Genomic DNA, 22,843 nt, shown 5'->3' on the forward strand with positions numbered 1-22,843 from the left:
AAATTGGAAAGGAATCAATACTAAGAGAAGTTAAAAAAAAAAAAAAAAGAAAGGACATAGCCTAAAAAGGAGAAGAACAAGATGAAACATCAGTCCTCAAACATCTTAAGAGCTATATTTACATAAGAGGAAATTTATTTGTACTACAACGATCTGAATGCAGAGCAAAGCTAATATACTAATTATCTGTAGCAAAGAACAAAACTTGAGTAATTAATGAACACAGTATTCTTAACATAGAACTAGTTTTTATCTTTTCCCCGAAAAGAATGTATCCACAAGTAAGGGTACACTTTCTTTAGTAACTACTGATACTCTTTTCATATGCTGAACTTAAATGACTAGAAACATACTAGAAATGTCTCAATACTCTTATCACAATATTCCAATATTAGTAGATAACACAGTCTCTGAAAAACTCTCGATGGAAATCTCAATAACTTCAGAGGCTTTTATGTAACATGTTAAGAGAAAATAACTTCTTGGCTCTGTATTTACTACGTGTGTGATCCTAGGGAAGCCTCTCTTCACTTTTCCGTGCCTCAGTTTCAAATTTATAAAATGGAAATAATAATATCTACCAAATAGAATTATGCAGAACAAAAGTAGGCATAGATATCAGAACTATATACTGGTAACACAGTAAGTGTTCAATACATGTAAGCCTTTATTATATCATTAATGTTCACAACAAAGCACTACTAAGTTTAGTAATTTAATATTTATATGTTGCCCAGGCTGCAATACAGTGGTGCGACTGTAGTTCACTGCAGTCTTGAACTCCTGGGCTCAAGTGATCCTTCTGCTTCGGCCTCCACAGAGGCTGGGACAACAGGTGCATGACACTGCACCTGACTAATTAAAAAAAAAAATGTTTTAAGAGACGGGTTCCTGCTGTGTTGTCCAGGCCAGTCTTGAACTCTTGGCCTCAAGCGATCCTCCCGCCTTGGGAGTGCTGGTATTACAGGTATGCGCCACTGCACCTGCCCCTTTTCTTATCTTAGAAAAAATAGTGAGATTTTATGAAATGAAGAAAACAGATTACTGGGTGTTCATTCAGTAGAACACTAGGCAGCCTGACCAGTGTCCTCCCTCTTTCACACTATATATACACTACATGTGTTCTCCAACCCATCTGCTGGCTAAATTGCACAGATATTTGGATCCCACATCCCACTGCTTAGCATTGTTTATCAAGCACTGATTTTATGAAGGTGGAGACTGGGCCCTATAGTGAAGAGACTTAGATTCTGATCTACCAACAACAACTAACCAATGCCCACTTATTAAGCAGCATGAAGTTTTCAACAAAAAAGGTGGGGGCGTTAACTGCCATATTATAATATAGGGAAGTGAATTCTAACTGAATCCTAAGAATAAATAAAATGATAAGTGAGCATTCAAAGGATGACCACTAGAGATGTGCTTCATTTTTCTGCTCTAATATAGTGTCTTTGAGCAATACAAGCAGTTGAAAAAGACTCACAGAACTTTAGACCCAAAAGTTGACTTGAAGATCAATTTTTTCAACTCTCCTCATTTTAGCAATTAGAAAAGTAAGTCCCTTGGTAAGACACCTTGCACAATTGACCTACTCTACTCCTTTGTCAAATGCTAAAACTCAGTTTGCATCTTTCTCCTGCCTCATTCATACTGCTGGATCTTTCCTTCCATCTGATAAATATTTATTTTGAATGGAATACTGTTGTATAATTACCCAAACTGTACTTTTCACTTTCACAGAACATGGAAAAAGAAATATTTATTTCACATTCTATATAGGTTTATCTCACAGCAGTTCTTTTGGCAAAATGTTTTCTTTTCTGAAATGAGTCAATAACATATCCACAGGGCTAAATTAATTGCTATTCTATTTTCCATCTCCTCTCATGATGAGCCTCTTGAATTGCTTCTGATTCACCATGCCTCCTAGTGTGACCATCCAGCTTCCTTTCTGGGCCCTGCTCTCATTCTCCCAGAGATAGCATAAAAACACCCTCCATTTCCATACTTGCATTGGTTTCCAAGATGCTACATTATCCCTGATCTCCTGCCTCCTTTTCTACATTTTGTCTTCTTTGAGGGCTCTTCTTCCAACTTTTAAAATATGGACACACATCCAGGCTGGCCCACTGTTCTTATTTATTTTTATAGTTTCATCACATATATATTCATTCATTTAAGCAGTATCCACTGAAGGCCTATAAGTAGCGGTGAGTAAGATGGACATGGTCCATGCTGTCATGGAACTTACATCCAACTGAGGAAGACCAGATAAGAAAATAAATTAAAAAATTCCAAATTGGGATAACTGCTGAGAAAAAAAAAGGTGTAATAATAAAGACTAATGGGGGTGAAGGAAGGTCTTTTGAAAAGTTAACATTTACCTGGGATCTCAAGAAAAAGCCTATTATGCAAAAGCTTGTGTATATTCAGGGGCAGAGAGACCAAATATTTGAAGGTCTATGGGTGAGTGGGAGAAAGGTTACTTATGCTCAAGAAACTCAGAACAGAGTAACATAGGATGATGCTGAAGAGATAGGTAGAGAGCAGATCATGCAAGGTCCTATAGGCCCTGGGAAAGGGTTTGGGTTTTATCCTAAACATAAGGAGAAGTTACTGAGGGTGTTAAGCAGGAGGTTATCCCATTCTGATTTACATTTGTAAAAGATCACTTCGGCTATCATCACTTACAGAACTGATGAATAAGGTGATCAGATATTTAGGGTTGCCCCAGATAGTCCCAGTTCATGCCTATTGTCCTGGCGTAACTGAACTTCTGCACTGATTCCAGAGAAGAGTCACAATATGCAATAAGTAAATACACATATAAATAAAACAAAAAAAAAAAACAACAAAAAAAAAAAGAAGAAAGAAAATTGACTAAGACACAAGTCAGCTGTGGGAGGCAACATTCACCAGGTTTCCTTGTTCCTGATCACCAGGTTTCCTTGTTCCTGATCTCCTTGACCTAACTGGGACCCTTGGGTCCTCCCTTTGATTCTTGACCTAGTTTTACTTCTCAAGCTTGAAATATATTCTCGTCCTTAATATCTGGCTATCTCCTGTAATTAAATAATATTCAGCAGTTGGTATACAGAAATATATCGAGGTCCCATTTGCATAAACTCATTTATTTCTCATAACATTCCACGAGGTAGGTATTATCCCCATTTACAGATGAGCAAACTGAAGCACAAAGAGGTAAAGAAACGTGACTAAAGGCAAACACAGCCAAAGAATCAGGACTCGACGCCAAGTAATATGGTTCTGGAATCATTGTTCTTTACTTTGAACATTGCTTCTCTATGTGAGAAACCATAGGCATATTTAGGAACTGCAAATAACTCAGTGGCCAGAGTGAGTACTGGGACAAACCGGAGACAAGTTTAGAAAAGTAGCGGAAGGGTTTCAAATGACATACAAAACAATTAAGTTTTCATCTGGCAGGTGATGAGGTACACCACAGAATCTTAAATACATGATCATATTTGTGGTTTGGATAAACAGCTCTGTGGAAGAGATTTCGGAGGTGGGTAGGAGGAGAATCGTTCCTGACTCAGCTGTTTCTAAAGACTCTGGACCTATGCCACCTTCTCAGATGGGGCCTTTGGATGCCTATTGTGAAGAATCTGCATGCAATTATAATATGTGACTTCCCATAACCTACGCCCGGGCCTTCCAACAATGGGATCTCCCGTTTGAACTACAAGTTTTCCTTTGAGTCCCTTTCATCCGCTCTCATCTCCAAGTCTTTTTTATAAGCATACCTCTATTTCCATTTCCAGATTGATCCCAATAGTGCCCTTGTTCAAATCCTTATCACCACAAATGTAGATTTCTGTAGCTTCACAGCTCAGTTACCTTCTTCCTATCGCCACCACCTGCAATTCCATGAGCTGCTTTTATTTAATCCTTTTAAAACATTACTCCCTTGATCATATTATTCTCATGATCAAATGCCTTACTACTGCTTATACAGATAGTCTTAACTGTTAACCTAATATTCAAGGATCTTTATAAATTATGCCCAAATCACATTTTATAATCTTCCACTATCTCATCTACGCTGCTGCAGTCAAATTTTCTACTCATCTATAAACTCTGGGTACACAGTGTGCCCTTCTATGATCTTTGGTCGCACTGTTACTCTGGTCTAGCAAATCCTATTGTTTTAAAAATCTCATCCTTTCAAGATCTGGTTTAGCACTTTCCAACTCTAAACAGCCTTCCCAAAGCACTTCAGTCCTGGGAATTCCTACAGCACTCAAAGCCTTACACCATATTCCTATACTTGGGCACAAACTGCCTCAGTAACATGACATCCCTTCTGTTATTACTCTGAATTTTTTATTCACTTCATATATTAGGGTTTAGTTGTTTACAGATCACTTTTCTAATGACATCAAGAACTACTCAAAGACACATTATCTATCTATCTATCTATCTATCTATCTATCTATCTATCTATCTATCGATATGATATCTAAACACCTGTAAAACCATGTTTTATGCCTTTTTTTTTTTTTTTTTTTTTTTGGTATTTCTACTTTTCCCATAGTACTTCCATACCTCTCCAGTGCTTGGTATGGTACTACTATCCTATGTATATTATATATCTAATGTTTCCTGATAATTTAGAAAATTCAATTTATGCTGCTGTTATATCTTCCAGTAATATGAAATTTTCAGAATTTTAAGAGTTTTTCAGGTAGAAAAATTTAGCAAAACTGAAAAAGAAATGGAGGGAAAAAAGTCTAAGAAAAACATAAATACCAGCAGGGTACACTAATGGGAAAAAAAATCAACATAAGTTTCATAATTTATAATGTCTGGAGAAATAAACTGACGTGCATATATTTAAAAATGTTATATTATGGAAGACTACAAGTGGTTGTTAAAGAGAACATATTTTGCATTTATATTTGAATTTCAATAGAACTGCTTTGAATTGCTACTTTATTGATAAGTGAAAACAAGTTCTTTTATGACAAGTTATAAAAGCTTATAGTTTATTAGTTCCCTCTCCACCCTGCAATTACCTACAGGAAGAGATTGGCCATGGGTTCTACTTTATGAGTTTTATAGGGGCCCATTCACCCCAGTTTACATACTATGAATTCTTGGAAAATGCAATAAATTGTAGAAAATAAAGTGCTTCCTTTGAATAAAGGACATTTCACTTGAACTCATACATGTATCTACATATAAGCTGTCCCAATTATTATGTTAAAATATGAAACAGCCATATTTTACATGAATATATGTATAAAGTATACAAAAGTATAATAGTGCAATAGGTGGCACTCTTGTGAATCTACAGAATGGGCTAAACAAGGATAACAATCTAACAACAGTCACAACTCAACAGTTGTTGAGTAAGTACAGATATTATATAATCCAAGAGATTCAGGATAAAATTTAATTTATATGATTCAGATCAATACATTTATGAATAAGTTTAGTGTTAATGGCAAACAACATTACAAACATCTCAGAAATATTTCAGAATAACAAAATAAGTCTAATGCATATTAAAGTTTACTACTGATGAAAAATCATGTGACAAAAATTCATTCAGCCCTTGGAAAACTTTGAAGAAGGGTAACTGTAGAAGGAATAAATAGCTTTTAAAATTGGTCTTATAAATATGAAGAATAATGAATCAACATTTAAATTTCCGATCAGGTTAGGATGCTTTAAATTCTAATAATTAAAAGAATACTTAAGACAAAGACACATGGCAAGTGTTTCATAGTTGGTATAATCCTGATGAGACAGTCTGGATTTTATTTCAACCTGTTGTGATAGATGTGTAGGCCTCTGTGAAAACGCAAGCTGTAATTTTATATACTGCCCAAAATCCATTTGCTAAAAGAAGCTTTGTTCTCTCTACCAGGGGTTACAGGGTCATCGAATAAAAACTAAAAATATTAATATTAGTATTACAACTTTGGAATGTAGGAGTTGTACAAAAATTTAAGTTATTCATTCGAGTAGGCCATATTGACGTCATTTGAATTTTATCATATTAGTTTTCACTGGAAGAGATTCAAAAACAATACTCCTCAAGACATTAGAAATTATATATTCAGTATGGCTTATTATGTTTCAATGTATTTTACATGTATATTAATTCTGCCAGAAAATGTGAAAAGCTATGGGATTTGCCACGCGTATGACTGTACACTGAAAGGTAGATACGTTTTAACTATGTTCCTGGGGGAATACTTCCTTATGCTAGTTGCCATTTCCCTTTGGTTTGCAAATAAGTCCTTCATATAAAGTAAATACAGGACTCAAACTTGTGCTGACTTAACAATTAACTAACTTTTACACCTGCCTTTTAGGGTTCAGACAATAACCTCTGATTAATCTGAGGCTGATATTATCCTTAACTTACTATAAGCGATCAGCAGGTGCAGAGGGACTAATTCTTAAAGTGGCACGATGTAAATCTTTTCGTATAATCTAACATCATGATTATCTCATGTCTTATTTACCTTTTCTATTATCAATAGTACAGTGTCTGAATGAATATCGTTCAGGACAAAAATCAGTGAAAAGAAAGCCACACATTTAACCATCAAAACTGATCTAGGACATCAGGTATAAAGAAAATAAAACAATATCTATAATATACGAGCAGGCCACATAGGTTCCTTACACAAGAGAATGACTAGCAGTCTGATGTCCAATGTCTCTTCTGCAATACTAAATGCCAGAATGCAAAGATAATCAATTTCCACAATATTTTGAGGAGAAAAGGTTATGTTCAAGTAATTAAAAATCCTGGCAAGCTGTCTAATAGTAAAGGCAACTGACAAATATTTAAAAATATGTAGACTCGGATAATTCACTTCCCATTTTCTAATTCTTGAAGAACAACTAGAAAATGTACTCTGAGGTATAAACAAAATTAAGAGCTCAGCATGCCAAAAAAAAAAATTAAGTGATTACAGACAGTTAAAATAGAGGTTTGATTCTTTTTTCTGGAGGGGGTGTCATGTCATGTCATGTGGAGACTTTTTTTCACTTTCTATTAAAGGTATCTCAAAAAAACAAATATGGTACTATTTGTAAGAAAGAAAGAAAAAAAACCCAAACAAAAAAAAATCAAAGTTCATGTAGTAAATCAAAAACAAAAAGGAAAAAAGTAAATTAAAAAGAGAGTGAGAGGTGACATGGAACAAAGGGACAGAGGTGGCTTTGTTCTCAGGCTGATCTTTATTTACTGAAGGGACACTGGATTATATTATAGTACTATAGAATCAAACTCAAGTTTGATTGACCATAACCATATATTTACTGTAAACTTCATTCAGAATTCCAACTTGGAATGTTAAGAAACATACCGGCGGGGCGCGGTGGTCCACACCTGTAATCCCAGCACTTTGAGAGGCCGAGGCGGGCAGATCACGAGGTCGGGAGTTTGAGACCAGCCTGACCAACATGGTGAAACTCCGTCTCTACTAAAAATACAAAAATTAGCTGGGCGTGGTAGCGCACACCTGTAATACCAGCTACCTAGGAGGCTGAGGCAGGAGAACTGCTTGAACTTGGGAGGAGGAGATTGCAGTGAGCCAAGATTGAGCCACGGCACTCCAGCCTGGGCGACAGAGCAAGACTGTCTCAAAAAGAGAGAGAAAAAAAAGAAAGAAACATCTTTCCTTTGAAAAGAGGTCTGATAAATTCTCATTTGCTCATTTCCCTCACCCATTTAATGGCTGCAACTAGCATATAGCACTTTCCTAGAACTGCCATTCATGGTAGTACATGGAGCAAGCGGGATGTGGGCGTGAAAATGGGTAAAGAAGTAAGCTGGGAATCGAGGGTTAAGTCTGGGGTCGAGAAGTCACTCGGGGTCCCAGCCTCAGCTATTCTAAAATCCTGGCTCACTCCCTTTCTGTTTTTTTCTCAGGCTCTAACAGATACTTAAATCACGGTATCACTTCTTTTTGAGTCAGCAGAATACAAAGTTTGGGGCTACAAATATCCTACTTTGATACATATTTAGACATACTCCTTTTTTTCCTCCCTATCCTAATCATTATCTTCTCCTAAGCCCTTTAAAGAAAATAAGAGAATATAGGTTCAAGGATGGAAATTAGGTAAAATTACATTTCTGTGAAAATCAGACTTTACCTGTCCTGGTTTGGGACCAGAGAGCATTGAGTAATAATAATGAACAGACTTATGATTCCATTTAGAGGTGATGGAGAAAGGGTAAAGATTAAGTGTTGGCAAGCCGGGGGGCTGTCACGGAGAGAGGTAGTAACATCCTTAGTTTGTAGCAGAGACACAGAAGGAGAAGAGCAGCCAATCCTTCCTCAAAAAAATACATCAAAAAGGACTGAGTATATTATTCAAATATATTAAAATAATAAATTTTTCTTAATTGCCATCTTTAATTTTTTAATACTAAAGAATAAAATTTATAATCATGTTATGGCTACTCTTTTAGCATATTTACTAAAGGATAACTGAAACATACATACTACAGTCAAGTACTTTTTAATGAATATGCTAATTCCTCATGTACTGGTCTTTTCTGGAGTCCCACACATTAAGTTATCAAACATGTTAAATCAATCATAGGGATTTACTACAAATAGAAAATAGAGTCAATTTGCTACTGAGGCATATATTAATCATCAACACAATTCAAATACTTTAATATTATCTTTATTTATTTATTTTGGAGATGGCGTCTTGCTCTGGTGCCAGGTTGGAGTGCAGTGGCGCAATCTCTGCTCACAGCAACCTCCACCTCCTGGGTTCAAGCGATTCCCCTGCCTCAGCCTCCTGAGTAGCTGGGACTACAGGCGTGCACCACCACCCCCAGCTAATTTTTTGTATTTTAGTAGAGACAGGGTTTCACCATGTTGGCCAGGATGGTCTCGATCTCCTGACCTTGTGATCTGCCCGCCCTGGCCTCCCAAAGTGCTGGGATTACAGGCATGAGCCACCACGCCCGGCCATCTTTATTTTCTTAATTGGTACAGTTTAAATATCCCTAATCCAAAAACCTGAAATATGAAATCCTCCAAAATCTGAAACTTTATGAACATTGACATGACTTTCAAAGAAAACGTTCATTGGGACATTTTGGATTTCTAATTTTTGGCTCAGGGATGCAGGAAGTGTAACACAAATGTTCCAAAACTTGAAAAAGACCAAAATCCAAAACACTTCTGGTCCCAAGCATTTTGGATAAGGGATACTCAACCTATATCACCAAATCTTTCTCACAGCAGGAAATGGAGAATCATAGGAAGTACTTGGAAGACTTATGAATACAAAGGATAAGAAGTAAGAGTAGGACTAGGGAATGTACAGTGTACTCCATATCACCTTATGAGTCTTTTAATTGCAAACTAGCAACTAATATATGTTTCACACAAATATTATATTTAGAGACTAAAAGGAAAATCTAATTCTCTTCCTTTTATTAATAAAACTTTTTAAATATAGTGAATAGATGCTATAATTGTTAAATGCCTTTTGTTGAGAAGAGGGATAAAAGATAAGACTTCAGTTCTATAATAATAAAGCAAAGTAACCTATAAGAGAAATGAAGCATAATGGCCTTTTTTCACTATTATAAAACATTCACTTTAAATAATGATGCTGATGCTGGTGCACAAAATAACATTCATTTTTAGAATGGTAAAAATCAATTTGTACAAATATTTACATTACATTATCAAAACTATAAATTATCTCTAAGTTAACAACATTAATATAAACCAATCTTGCAGGGATATAACTTTCGGCAAAAGGGAGGTTGTAAGAGCTTTCTACAATGCCACTGTAACTATAACCAGTATAATTTTGTAGTTTCTTAACACTTTTAACAATGCAGCAACAGACTGTCTTACCGTTGGTGCTGTATCTACCTGATGGTTACAAGGCTTTCTTCCTATGCTGATAATCCCTGTGGAAAGAAAACAACGTGAATATTTGGTTATTAAGCCTGTCCATTTCATGTTGAAAATATTTATGCCATTTTAGTGGAAAAACATTTATTATGACTCACACAGCTTCCAAGAAAAAAGTCTCACTCGGAAGGCAGGATCCTTTAAAGATGTATCATGAATTCTTTGGTCAGAAACAGTTGGTGAGTTTAGCTAAACTGACTCAAGGTTAGCTAAGCCTTTTTTCCCATTCAGGTGATGTCTAGCAATAGTGCAAGATGCGTCCATATTCTGCTCTCGCTCAAAAATCACACCATTATCTGGGCTCCGCTGCTTTTCTTCCACGAAAGTTTTATTTCTGATTCAAGGATATGAAGTTTTTAAAAAGAAGTATCACAAGGGCTATGAAGTGAATCACCACTGTCTTGTTTTCTCAAAAGAATAAATAAATCCATCTGAATTTCTCTTTGATCATCTGACTTCCTACTATGACATACTCTATTTATTCAATCACCATGAGTATCTGAAGAAAAATGTTCCCCTGATTCCCTCCTTTAAAATGGTAACACAGACGGCTAATCTCGAGAAATATTCTTTTATCATGTGTGGATTTATCTTTTTGTTCTCAAAGTTCTCTACTGCATTTCTTTGTAATAAACAGCCTTTCAGGACGTGACATAGGACATCTCATCTGTAAAGACACTGGTTCAAAGTCTAACTCAAGTTAAAAATGAACACAAGTGTGGGTCTTGTTTAATTCCTAATTTCTGTCTACCAGCAAACTAACCTATAATTTAGGATATTAACACAGTTTGTTCAAATAATGCTAAAGGTTGTCATATGCAGGACTAGAGGCAAGAACTACAACGTCTGTTAATAGCAATTAGTAAAATTCCTAGTTTAAATATTAGTTCTTCTTCTAAAAGCATATGACTCATTTTTCTTAAAGTATGGTAAAGGATTAAGTGAGATCAACACAAACAATCACTTTCTATCGCTTTGCAAGAGTATTTTCAAAATGAATCATGAAACATGATTAAAGTAACAGTTTTTGTTTCATTAAATTTTTTTTAACATTTATTGTTAGCCAGTGAAGTATAAAGCACTATACTACCTTCATTCAATTGACTAATATTTTTGAGTGTTATTCTTGGCACCCAGTGATAAAAGATGAATATATTACAGTTTCTGACTACAAGAGTCTAGTAAAACATGGATATCCTTTTTTGAAGAACTACCACAGAGCAAATTAACAGAGTTTCATCTTAAGTGTAATAAAATCTTTAAGGTAATTTTGATGGAAAGACACTCTTCTTCATAGAGTAACACCAGTTTTGGGTAAATTTTTTTTTTTTCAAAGGGTACAACACGCAGGCAAATACTCAAGTAATGTAGATTCCTATTGTAAGATTTTAACAATACAGAAGCATACAGAGAATAAATTGAGAAATCCCAACTTTGTCAGCCCCTACAGTCTCACAATCCTAGCTGCAACCACTGAGAACTGTGTGGCATGGCAACTGGCTTTCAAATGAGAGTGGTCATGCCAGAGTTCAGCAATTAACAACATCTCACACACGTCTTCTCGCTACTGTAATCTGACTGCTATAAAATTGACCTAGGCTAATTACCGATTTTTAAATTCTTATCTAAATAGAAAGTAATTTTAATTGGAGAAAAGGAACTTTAAAATAATAAAAACCAAAGCAAACCAGGAAAAAATATATATACATAGTTTATACGATAACAAGAAAAAAAAAAAACTCTACAGATTTTAGAGTTTCAATTTTAGGATAAGAATGTTTTGAAAATTAGAATTTCAAAAAGTGGATTATCCAAAGTTATAATCTTAGTTTTAAATTTAGATTACATATATAAATAATATCATTTGGAGATACAATTATGCATGTTTGTTCAAGCTTGCAGTAAAAAATAAATAGAAAGGAATAAACTTTAGAAAACATGTATCAAAATAACTTCCTATTTTAGGTAAATTTTACTTAAAAACCTATCTGTATCTCATTTCACTTTTATTAAGGTATAACAATAATTGAAAGCTTATAATAAATAGTTTGCTATAATGGATAGTATTATATCTCTACTTAGCTAGGCCATGGTACCCAGATACTTGATCAAACATTATTCTAGATATTTCTTTGAAGGTTTTGGATGGAATTAACATTTAAATCAACAGGCTTTGAGTAAAGCACACTGCCCTCCATAATGTACGTGGGCCTCATTCAATCAGATGAAGGCCTTAAGAAAATGACAACTCACTTGACAGTGAGGGGATTCTGCCAACAGGCTGCCCTCAGACTGGAACTGCAACTCTTTCCTACGTCTCCCTCCTGTTGGCCTAGTCTGCAGACTTTGGTCTTGCCAGCCCCCATAATGTTTGAGCCAATCCCTTAAAGTGAACCTTTCCCTCTCTACGGACTTCCTACTGGTTCCGTTTCTCTGGAGAACCCTAATAATACACTTACTTTCTGGTAAATATGTAATAAATAAAAATACTATTGTTTATCCTCTAAATTATACGTGTTATGTTCATTCAACATAATTGTGAAGGAATATAGTTAAAATGTTGATGTTATTATGAAATATTTTAAAATCTGCATATGTCCTAATGAACTCAGGAATATAGAATATAGGTAGAATAAATCGACCTATCAACAAATAAAAATGAAAAAAATTATAAAGGCAGTCTGTCAGCAGAATAAAGAATCAATCTATCAATAAATATTACTGCTAGGTTCTCCAGTCTAACAATCTCTGCCTTTCAATTATTTGACTATTTACATTTAATGCAATTACTCATATGGCTTTGTTGAAGTTTAGCATTTTGCTATCTTACTGCATTTCTTTTTGTTCCTTTCTTCCTCTTTTTCTACATTCTTTTGGAATAGTCAAATAGTTTTACTCTTCCATTTTATGTCCTCTGATGGCTTTTTAGCTACATCTCTTCATATTTTTTAATGGTTAATATAGAGATTATAACATACAACTTTACTATACTTTGAATTAGGATTTTTTTCTACTTCAAGAATAATATAAGCAACTTAAAAGTGTTAACCCCATTTATCCAATCACCATTTATGCTTTTGCTGCCTTGTACTTAACTTCTATATGTTATAAACACCACTGTCAGTATTGTTGTTTTAAACCAATATATTTATCTTTATTCCTTCTTACAGATCCAGGCTTTCACATGAGATCATTAACCCCCTGTTATTTTGTAGTGTAAGTCTGCTGGTGACTATGTTTTGTTTTTTCCTGAAAAACCTTTAGTAGGGATTCATTTGCAAAGAATGTTTTCCTGGGTATTGAAATCTAGGTTAATAGCCATTTGCTTTTAGAAAATGATTTCATTCCATTACTTCTTATAAGAAGGAAGGCATCATTCTTACTATGATTTCCCTGAACCTAACACATTTTTTTCCCCCTCTGGTTGCTTTTGTACTTTTCTTTTTAGTTTAATCAGAAGGTACCTAGGTATGGTTTCATACACACACACACACACACACACACACACACACGTGTATATTTATATTCTAAAGGAATACAAATTTTTCATTTTCTTCAGTTTAATTAGGAGGTATCTATGGTTTCATTTATATATATGTATATGCGTATGTGTGTATCCTTGGATTTTACTAAGCTTTCAAATTTTATTTATTTTTAAAAATTTTATTTTTTATTTCAATAGGTCTTTGAGGAACAAGTGGTGTTTGGTTACACGGATAAGTTCTTTAGTGGTGATTTCTGAAATTTTGTGCATCTGTCCCCCAAGCAGTGTACACTGTACCCAATGTGTACTCTTCTATCCCTCACCCCTGTCCCACCCTTTGCCCCAAGTTCCCAAAGTCCTTAGAATAAGAGTCTCCGATTCTATCCAGGTTGCTGTGAATGCCATTATTCCATTCCTTTTTATGACTAAGTAGTATTCCATGGTGTGTGTGTATATATATGTATAAAGAAAATGTGGTGTATATACATATACTTATTGATTGATGGGCATTTGGGATGGTTCCATATTTTTGCAACTGCAAATTGTGCTGCTATAAACGTGTGTGTAAGTATCTTTTTTGTATAATGACCCCCCCCCCCTTTTTTTTTTTTCTGGGTAGACGGTAGTAGGATTGCTGGACCAAAAGCGCTACTTTTATTAGGTTGGTGCAAAAGTAATTGTGGATTTTGCTGATTGAAACTAATGGCAAAAACTGCAGTAACTTTTTCACCAACCTAATAGTTCTTTAATGAATCTCCACACTGTTTTCCACAGTGATTGTTCATGTTCACGTTCCCACCAGCAAGGCAGGAGTGTTCCCTTTTCACCACATTTACACCAACATCTATTATTTTTTGATTATGGCCATTCTTGCAGAAGTAAGGGGGCATCACATTGCAGTTTTGATTTGCAGTTAGTTCCCTGATCATTAGTGATGCTGAGCATTTTTTCATATGCTTGTTGGCCTTTTGTATATCTTCTTTTGACAACTGTCAATTGTCTATGCATATCCTTAGCCCACTTTCTGATGGGATTGTTTTTTTTCTTGCTGATTTGAGTTCCTTGTAGATTCTGGATAGTAGTTCTTTGTCAGATGCATATTTTGAGAAGATTTTCTCCCACTCTGTGGGTTATCTGTTTACTCTGCTGATTCTTTTGCTATGCAGAAGCCTTTTAGTTTAAGTCCCATCTATTTATCTTTGTTTTTGTTGCAATTGCTTTTGGGTTCTTGGTCATAAAGTCTTTGCCTAAGCCAGCGTCTAGTAGGGGTTTTCCGATATTATCTTCCAGAATTTTTATGACTTCCAGAATTTTTATGGTCTTAGATTTAAGTCTTTCATCCATCTTGAGTTGATTTTTGCATAAAGTGAGAGATGAGGATCCAGTTTCATTCTTCTACATGTGGCTTGCCAATTATCCCAGCATCATTTGTTGAATAGGGTGTCCTTTCCTCACTTTTATGTTTTGTTTGCTTTGTCAAAGATCAATTGGCTGTTAAGTATTTGGGTTTATTTCTGGGTTCTCTATTCTGTTTCATTGGTCGAGTGTCAGTACTATGCTGTTTTGGTGACTGTAGCCTTATAGTTTGAAGTTGGGTAATGTGATGCTTCCACATTTGTTCTTTTTGCTTAACCTTGCTTTGGCTACATGGGTTCTTTTTTGGTTCCATATGAATTTTAGGATTGTTTTCTAGTTCTGTGAAGAATGATGGTGGTATTTTGATGCAAATTGTATTGAATTTTTTATTGCTTTTGGCAGTTATGGTCATTTTTGCAATATTGATTTTACACACTATGAGCATGGGATGTGTTTCCATTTTTTTGGTGTCATCTGTGATTTAACAGTTTTGTACTTTTCCTTGTAGAGATCTTTCACCTCCTTGGTTAGGTGCATTCCTAAGTATTTTATTTTATTTTTTTGCAGCTACTGTAAAGGGGATTGAGTTCTTGGTTTGATTCTCAGCTTGGTCACTGTTGGTGTTTAGCAGTGCTACTGATTTGTGCACATTGATTTTGTATCCAGAAACTCTACTGAATTAATTTATCAGATCTAGGAGCTTTCTGGATAAGTCTTTAGGGTTTTCTACATATACAATCATATCATCGGCAAACAGCGACAGTTTGACTTCTTTACTGATTTGAATGTCTTTTATTTCTTTCCCTTGTCTGATTGCTATGGCTAGGACTTCCAGTATTATGTTGAACGGAAGTGGTGAAAGTGGGCATCCTTGTCTTGTTCCAGTTCTCAGGGGGAGTACTTTCAACTTTTCCCTGTTCAGTATAACGTTGACTGTGGGTTTGTCACCGATAGCTCTTATTATCTTAAGGTATGTCCCTTCTACATCAATTTTGCTGAGGGTTTTAATCATAAAGGACACTGGATTTTGTCAAATGCTTTTTTCTATTGAGATGACAATATTACTTTTATTTTTAATTCTGTTTAAGTTGTATATCACGCTTATTGACTTGCATATGTTAAACCATCCCTGCTTGATCATGGTACATTATCTTTTTGATACGCTACTGGATTTGGTTTGCCAGTATTTTGTTGAGGATTTTTGCATCTATATTCATCAGGGATATTGGTCTGTGGTTTTCTTTTTTTTTGTTATATCCTTTCCTGGCATTGGTATTACGGTAACACGGGCTTCACAGAATGATTTAGGAAAGATTCCCTTGTTCTCTATCTTTTGGAATAGTGTCAAAAGGATTGGTAACAACTCTTCTTTGAATGTCTGATAGAATTCAGCTGTGAGTCCATCTGGTCCAGGATTTATTTTTGATGGCAATTTTTAAAATTACCATTTCAATCTTTGTGCTTGTTACTGGTCTGTTCAGAGTTTCTATTTCTTTGCAGTTTTATCTAGAAGGATAGTATATTTCCAGGAATTTATCCACCTCCTCTAGGTCTTCTGATTTGTGTACATAAAGGCTTTCACAGTAGCCTGGAACAATCTTTTGTATTTCAGTGGTTTGGTTGTAATATCCTCCATTTCGTTTCTAATTGAGCTTATTTGGATCTTCTCTCTTCTTTTCTTGGTTTGTCTCACTAATGGTCTGTCAATTTTGTTAATCTTTTCAAAGAACCAGCTTTTCATTTCATCCATATTTTGTATTTTTTTATTGTTTCATTTAGGTCTGCTCTGATCTTTGTTACTTCTTCTCTTCTGTTGGGTTTGGGTTTGGTTTGTTCTTGTTTCTCTAGTTCCTTGAGGTGTGATCTGTGTGCCTGTGCTCTTTCAGATGATTGTAGGCATTTATGGCTATGAACTTTCCTCTTAGCACTGCTTTTGCTGTATTCCAGAGGTTTTGACAAGTTGTATCACTATTATCATCCAGTTCAAAGAATTTTTAAATTTCCATCTTGATTTCGTTGGTGACCCAATGATCATTTGGGATCAGTTTATTTAAATTCCATGTATTTACATGGTTTTGAGGGTCCTTTTGGAGTTCCTTCATTTTTGAAGCTTAGTTCCTCTGGATACAAAATTCTTGGCTGATGATTGTTTTGTTTAAGGAGGCTAAAGATAGGACCCCAATCCCTTCTAGCTTCTAGGATTTCTGCTAAGAAATCTGCTGTTAATCCGACAGATTTTCCTTTATAGGTTACCTGATGCTTTTGCCTCACAGCCCTTAAGATTCTTTCCTTCATCTTGGCTGTAGATAACCTGATGATGTGACTAGGTGATGACCTTTTTGTGATGAATTTCCCAGGTGTTCTTTGAGCTTCTTGCATTTGGATGTTTATATCTCTAGCAAGACCAGGGAAGTTTCCCTAGATTATTCCCTTAAGTATGTTTTCCAAACTTTTGGATTTCTCTTTTTCCTCAGGAACACCAATTATTCTTAGATTTGGTCATTTAACATAATACCAAACTTCTAAGAGGCTTTGTTCATTTAAAAATATTTTTCTTTGGCTTTGTCGGATTGGGTTAATTAGAAAGTCTTTTCTTTCAGCTCTTATGTTCTTTCTTTTACTTTTGAGTCTATTGGTAAGACTTTCCAGGCCTCACCCAGCTCCCACACATCCCAAAATGTCACTCTCATTCCCACTCTACCCCTCAGTAGCGAGGAGCTTATTTCCAGGCAGCCAGTGAGCAGGGTTGAGAACTTGCCCCAGGCCATAAGCCTCCCCTCTGAGAAAGCAAGCAGGGCTTTCAGGTTTTGCACCTTCCCACCTGCTGTGGATTCTGTGCTCGTATCTGCACTCCTCATTTGCTCCTTCCTTCGGATTCTGTCCAGGAAACTTTGCCTTCAGTTGAAATTGTTATAAACTTGAGCTAGACGTTTCCTTCTCTTTATGGTCTTCCTCCAATTCCACTGGCGGCCCTTCCCAAGGACTCCTGCAAGACAGTCAGGAATGCAGGAATGGCTTCCCTGAGGACCAAGAGTGCCCACAGGGCTCTTCTCACAGCTTTCTCTACCCCTATATTTCACTCAGCTCTCTAAATTTGCCTCAGCTCCAGGTAAGGTCAAATCCTTTTCTGGTGATCTGGACCTTCAGGTTCCCCAGTGAGAATGTGTGTTCAGAGGTGGACATTCTCTCTCTCACGCTTTGGGCACTAAGTTTTTCAGCCGTCTCACAGAGCCTGTAGCAGCAAGCTCCCTCCTCTAACAGATCTGTGGAATCTCTCGGCTTTTCTGGTATTTTCCCGCAGTAGTTCTTGGAGCAAAAGTTCACAGTGTGATTCTCTGCGCACTGCTCTGTCCGTCCAAGTGGGAGCTGCAAGTGAGTCCTGCCTCCTATCTGCCATTTTGAGACAGCATCAACACAGTTATAGAAACAAGCTTGAAATGCTGATGACTACTTCTCCTTGCTAAGCTTATGCCTATAGGTTGTCTTTAATTAGAGGAAAACTACTAGCCCATTATTTCTTCAAATATTTCTTCACCCATATTTTCTATTTTCCTTTTGCAATCCCAATTGCATGTTTAATCCATTTCATAGGGTCACACAGATCTGACTCTTTCTTCTTCTCATGCCTCCTCTTTATCTTGTTTCAATTTGGATAATCTGTATAATTTTTATTGTTTTGTCCTCCAGTTCAGTAGTCCTTTCTTTTAAGGTGTCCTATCTGTTGTTATCTGCTGTTATGTGTTGTTACGCCCATCTAATGAATTTTCATTTTATCTGTTATACTCTTCAGGTCTAGAGTATGCATTCATTTATTTTTCATGAAATTCTCCATCTTTGCACTCCTTTTGCTCATGGTTCCTCATAAGTTATTTAACATATGTGTAACAGGTATTTTAAAATTCTTGTCTGCTAATTCCAACATTTTGATTATCTGTAGGATTCCTTTATTCATTGTTCCTTTTCTTGCTTATGGGTCATTTATTTCTGCTAATTTTTATGGCTCAGAATTTGATTATAGGTTAGAACTGCTAGACATGTAATCAGTAGACTGAAATAGAAAACATCTTCCCTCAGAAAAGGTTCACCATTTCCTTTTTCAGAAACCTAGGGTAAGGGGTAGATCTCTTTTCACATCAGGAGTTCACTTGGGTTGGGACTGGGCTGTTGCTTAATTTCAATACACCTATTATAACTCTCCCCAAAATGAGATGAGTTATTCCCTCTAGGGGGACTTTGGGATTTAAACTTCTAGAGATTATGAGAACTCTCTCTGCCTTTCTCCCAGTTTCCTGTCAGTGCTTAAGCTGCAAAAGTCCTCTTGAGGAGAACTGATAGGCGAAGAGGACTGAGTGACATTTGGGATCTTTCAGATTCCAATCTATCATGCCAGTCCACATAGTACTTAGAAGTTCAGCTCATCTCTCCTTGCCTCAGCAGTAACTCTGCTTATAGAAGGCTTGCTCCTCTGCTTGCCTGGTTTCTATCTCAATAAATGTTCCCATGTATTAAAGTGACTGCTTGTCTTTACTTCTTGATGCAGTAGGGTTCATTTCTCTTTGCAATTTATTTTATTTAGAATTCTCTCTGACCACATCTCTTTGATGGCTTTTTAGTTTATGTGAGGTCTTCTCAATAATATGGTAAGAGTGATGATCATTACAATGTACATATTAATTAGAAGCAAAACTCTACTTCCAATTAGTTATATTGTTGCTGTTTAAAATTTTCTTGTTTTTGGTCTATTTCAGTGTATACTCCCTTTTTTTCTTGCCTGTTGATCTTGAATTTTTGTTTTCAATTTTACCAACACTTAAAATCTGCTATTAGTTACCTTCTGGATTCTAACAGTAATAAATACATTTATTATTTATCCAAATAAATTCATGTCTGAACCTCTCTCCAACCAAGATACTATACTTACCAATATCTTCTTGCTCCACATCAAGATTAAACTTTTAGAAGGCTTTTATTTCTCTATTCTTTTTATATAGTTAAGTTTAAAGAGATAAAAATGCATGGGAATTTGTAGAAGTGCTAAGTGTGAATTTATGAAACAAAATGACATAGTGTAAGAAAACATCTAATCTTTTTCTCTATGTCTAACAGAAAAATCTAATGTTTTCCTCTGTCTTGAGATTTCTGTTTCATTCAGTTGTCATTTGGTTACAGTACTCTCTAAATCCTGGTATATCCAAATTTGCCTTCCTTTGGATAAGAAACTCTTTATCTTGGTTGCCTATATGTTACTCCACTATCAGCCAGCTTCTAGTGTTTTAGATATGTCAAGTGCTCATCTGATTTTCTTTCCTATGTAAAGAACCTGTCACTCCTCTGTAGAAGCTTGTGATATTTTTCCTTTACCTAGGAAATCAGGAATTTCACCAGAGTATGGCTGAGTGCCTTTGTTATCATTCATCTTTTCCTGGGACTTGATAAACGCTTTGACCTGCAGAGTCTTATCATTCTTCTGCTCAGGGAAATTTTATCCTATTATTTAATTTTATAGATCATCTTTACCTTCACAACTTTTATCTTTATGATAATCTTTTCAAATAAACTTCTATGTGAACATCCTTTCTACTCTAGAGATTTTAACATTTGAAGTCATATAGTTTAGTTTCTTTCTAGAGATCTACAAAGACTAAGACAAGAAGGCTGGCAAACCCTGGAGTGTATATCAGAATGAAGTTTTCCTGGGATCTCAGGACCAGTATGTCAAGGCATAGGGTCGGTTCTACTCAGTGTTGAGCGAGGATCTGTGCAAGGTAAGCAGGCTTTTTCCAAATGTGTGAGTAGAAAATTAAGTTTTCAGAGTTCATTGAGGGCTTTCAGCCAGCAGAAGCTACAAATTCCTTTGGAAATGGGCAATATCTGTAAGTTTAATGTTGTAGTACATTAAGGGCCTAGCATATCCTATGAATCATAATAACCCTAAAAAGGGTCTATACACCTGGAAGAACTGGCTTCTGGAAGAACTGGCATTCAGTCCCAGTCATTGGGACATGGTTGTAACTTGCAGCTAATGAGACTTGAGAAGAGAGGCTTACTCCTGTGCCTCAGCAGAGGGGTATCAGTTGGGCAGGTTTGATTTTGGTACAACTCAGACTTCCATCAGTATAGCTGGGGCAACAGACCACGAAGAGGCAAAGAAAATAACTTTCTTGAAGAGCCTCAGTAGCCTGAAGAAGAAATAAACTAGAAATGGTAGTGACACTGATGCCAATGGAAGAATCAGTCTTTTAAATTAAAACAAAACAGACAAAAAAACAGCTATTAAGAATTCTCTCCAGGTGCAGTGGCTCATGCCTGTAATTCCAACACTTTGGGAGGCTGAGGCAGAATTGTTTGAGCCTGGGAGTTTGAGACTAGTTCTGGCAACATAGTGAGACCCTGTCTCTACTAAAAAAAAAAAAAAAAAAAATTAGCTGGATGTGGGTGTGCATGTGTAGTTCCAGCTACTTGGGAGGATGGCTTGAGTTGAGCCTGGGAGGTCAAGGCTTCAGTGAGCTATGGTTGCACCACTGCACTCCAGCCCAGGTGACAAGGTGAGACTTTGTCAAATACACACAAAAGAAGTTTAAGTTAATTACTAAATAACAAGATAACCCTATTTTAAAGGAAGGAAACAGTGGCTTTCAGAAAGTAAATCAGAAGGTAGGTAACATTCCTAAGGTCATATAACTAAAAGCAGCAGTACCTGGACTGACACCCACACCTCTAAGCCACAAACCCTTCAGACCCATTTATGTGTTTGTTTAGCCCCTGTGGTTGGGACCTGATGTTTTTCATCTTCATATCCACAGTGCCTAACCCAAATGCTTAAAATATAGAAGGTCTTCAAGAATTGACTCAAATATTAACTGAATGAATCTATTCTCCTATGCAACATTCAACAGACTCATATGCTACAATGCAGCGTTAGGTGTATTAGTCATCTGAATGCCTGAGTTAATGCACTAGGACTGCCTTAAAAAACGTTAATTTACCCTTTGGTAATGTTCCTAAACTTAGCGCAAAACTGAAATGCCTTACAGTCATGTGCTGAGTAATGATGTTTTAGTCAATGACAGATTGCACATACAATGGGGGTCCCATAAGATTACAATACTGCATTTTGCTGTACCTTTTCTATGTTTAGATACACAATTATTTACCATTGTGTTACAACTGCCTGCAGCATTAGGTATGGTCATATGCTGTACAGGTTTATAGTGTAGGAACAGTTGGCCATACCATACAGCTTAGGTGTAGTAGGCTATACTATCTATGTGTAAGTACACTCTATGATATTTGCACAATGAAAAAAATCACCTAACTATGCATTTCTTAGAATGTATCCCCATTGTTAAGTGATGCATGACCATACTTAAAACATTTCCCAAATTTCCCAGATAGTAACACAGTCTAGAGAAGATAATAAAAGAAATTTTATGTTTTTGGGAGACACTTCGAGTATTTATTTTGTAGAAAATCAGATCATGACATTTTACTCTATTGTACCTAATTTGAATAGCTGAAAGCATACATTTTTTTAGTTTTCCTGAACCTTACCGACTTTTAACTCAAGACTATGATCAAAGAAAGAAGAACAAAGACAAACAGATATGCTGCAAAACAAAAACAGGCAGGAATATGTGCCAAGTTTTGAAGACAGAACATATATATCCAGCAATCTTATGTATCATTCATTAACAAATGGTTACAAGCTACTCACTAAGCACAAGGCACTGTTCTGGGAACAGGAGAAGCTCTAACCTTCCTTTCAAGACATCTTATGAGTTACTTGTTTTGGGCATCCTATGTCAGTTTTGGCAATCCCCGTGGATCTTTCTATATATAACAGAGAAAGAATTATGCTTTGATTATCTGTGCCTTTCTGAAAACATGAAATTTATTATATTCCAATAAAATACAGTTATAGAAGGCAGAGATCTTTTCTGCTGAATTAATGTGAAGAATTTATCTGTCCTGAGACTGCAAGCCTTTCTTAAGAATTGGAAAAGAAGGTGAACTACATTTTGCAGATAATATAATTTTATATCTAGTAAGTCCAAAAGAATCA

At 35.8% G+C, this 22,843-nt stretch overlaps 1 protein-coding gene across 14 annotated transcripts in view; it reads right to left on the reverse strand.

Moving 5' to 3' along the window:
• AHI1 (Abelson helper integration site 1) overlaps positions 1 to 22,843 on the reverse strand; it is a 223,168-nt gene that overhangs the window by 67,989 nt on the left and 132,336 nt on the right. For 12 of the 14 annotated variants that reach the window (XR_012095048.1, XM_073022494.1, XM_073022495.1 and 9 more), the window contains one exon: positions 9,882 to 9,937. Coding sequence is in view for 13 of the 14 variants with exons in the window: in XM_073022494.1 (XP_072878595.1) it covers positions 9,882 to 9,937 (56 nt within the window). In the remaining variant the exon portion in view is untranslated. Of the gene's footprint in view, positions 1 to 2,974; positions 3,885 to 9,881; positions 9,938 to 22,495; positions 22,612 to 22,843 lie in introns of those variants that run through there. The other 2 variants (XM_038000858.2, XM_073022496.1) reach the window with 2 other exon arrangements.

The sequence above is a fragment of the Chlorocebus sabaeus genome, chromosome 13, assembly GCF_047675955.1.
Source record: "Chlorocebus sabaeus isolate Y175 chromosome 13, mChlSab1.0.hap1, whole genome shotgun sequence".
Classification (NCBI taxonomy): Eukaryota; Metazoa; Chordata; class Mammalia; order Primates; family Cercopithecidae; genus Chlorocebus; species Chlorocebus sabaeus.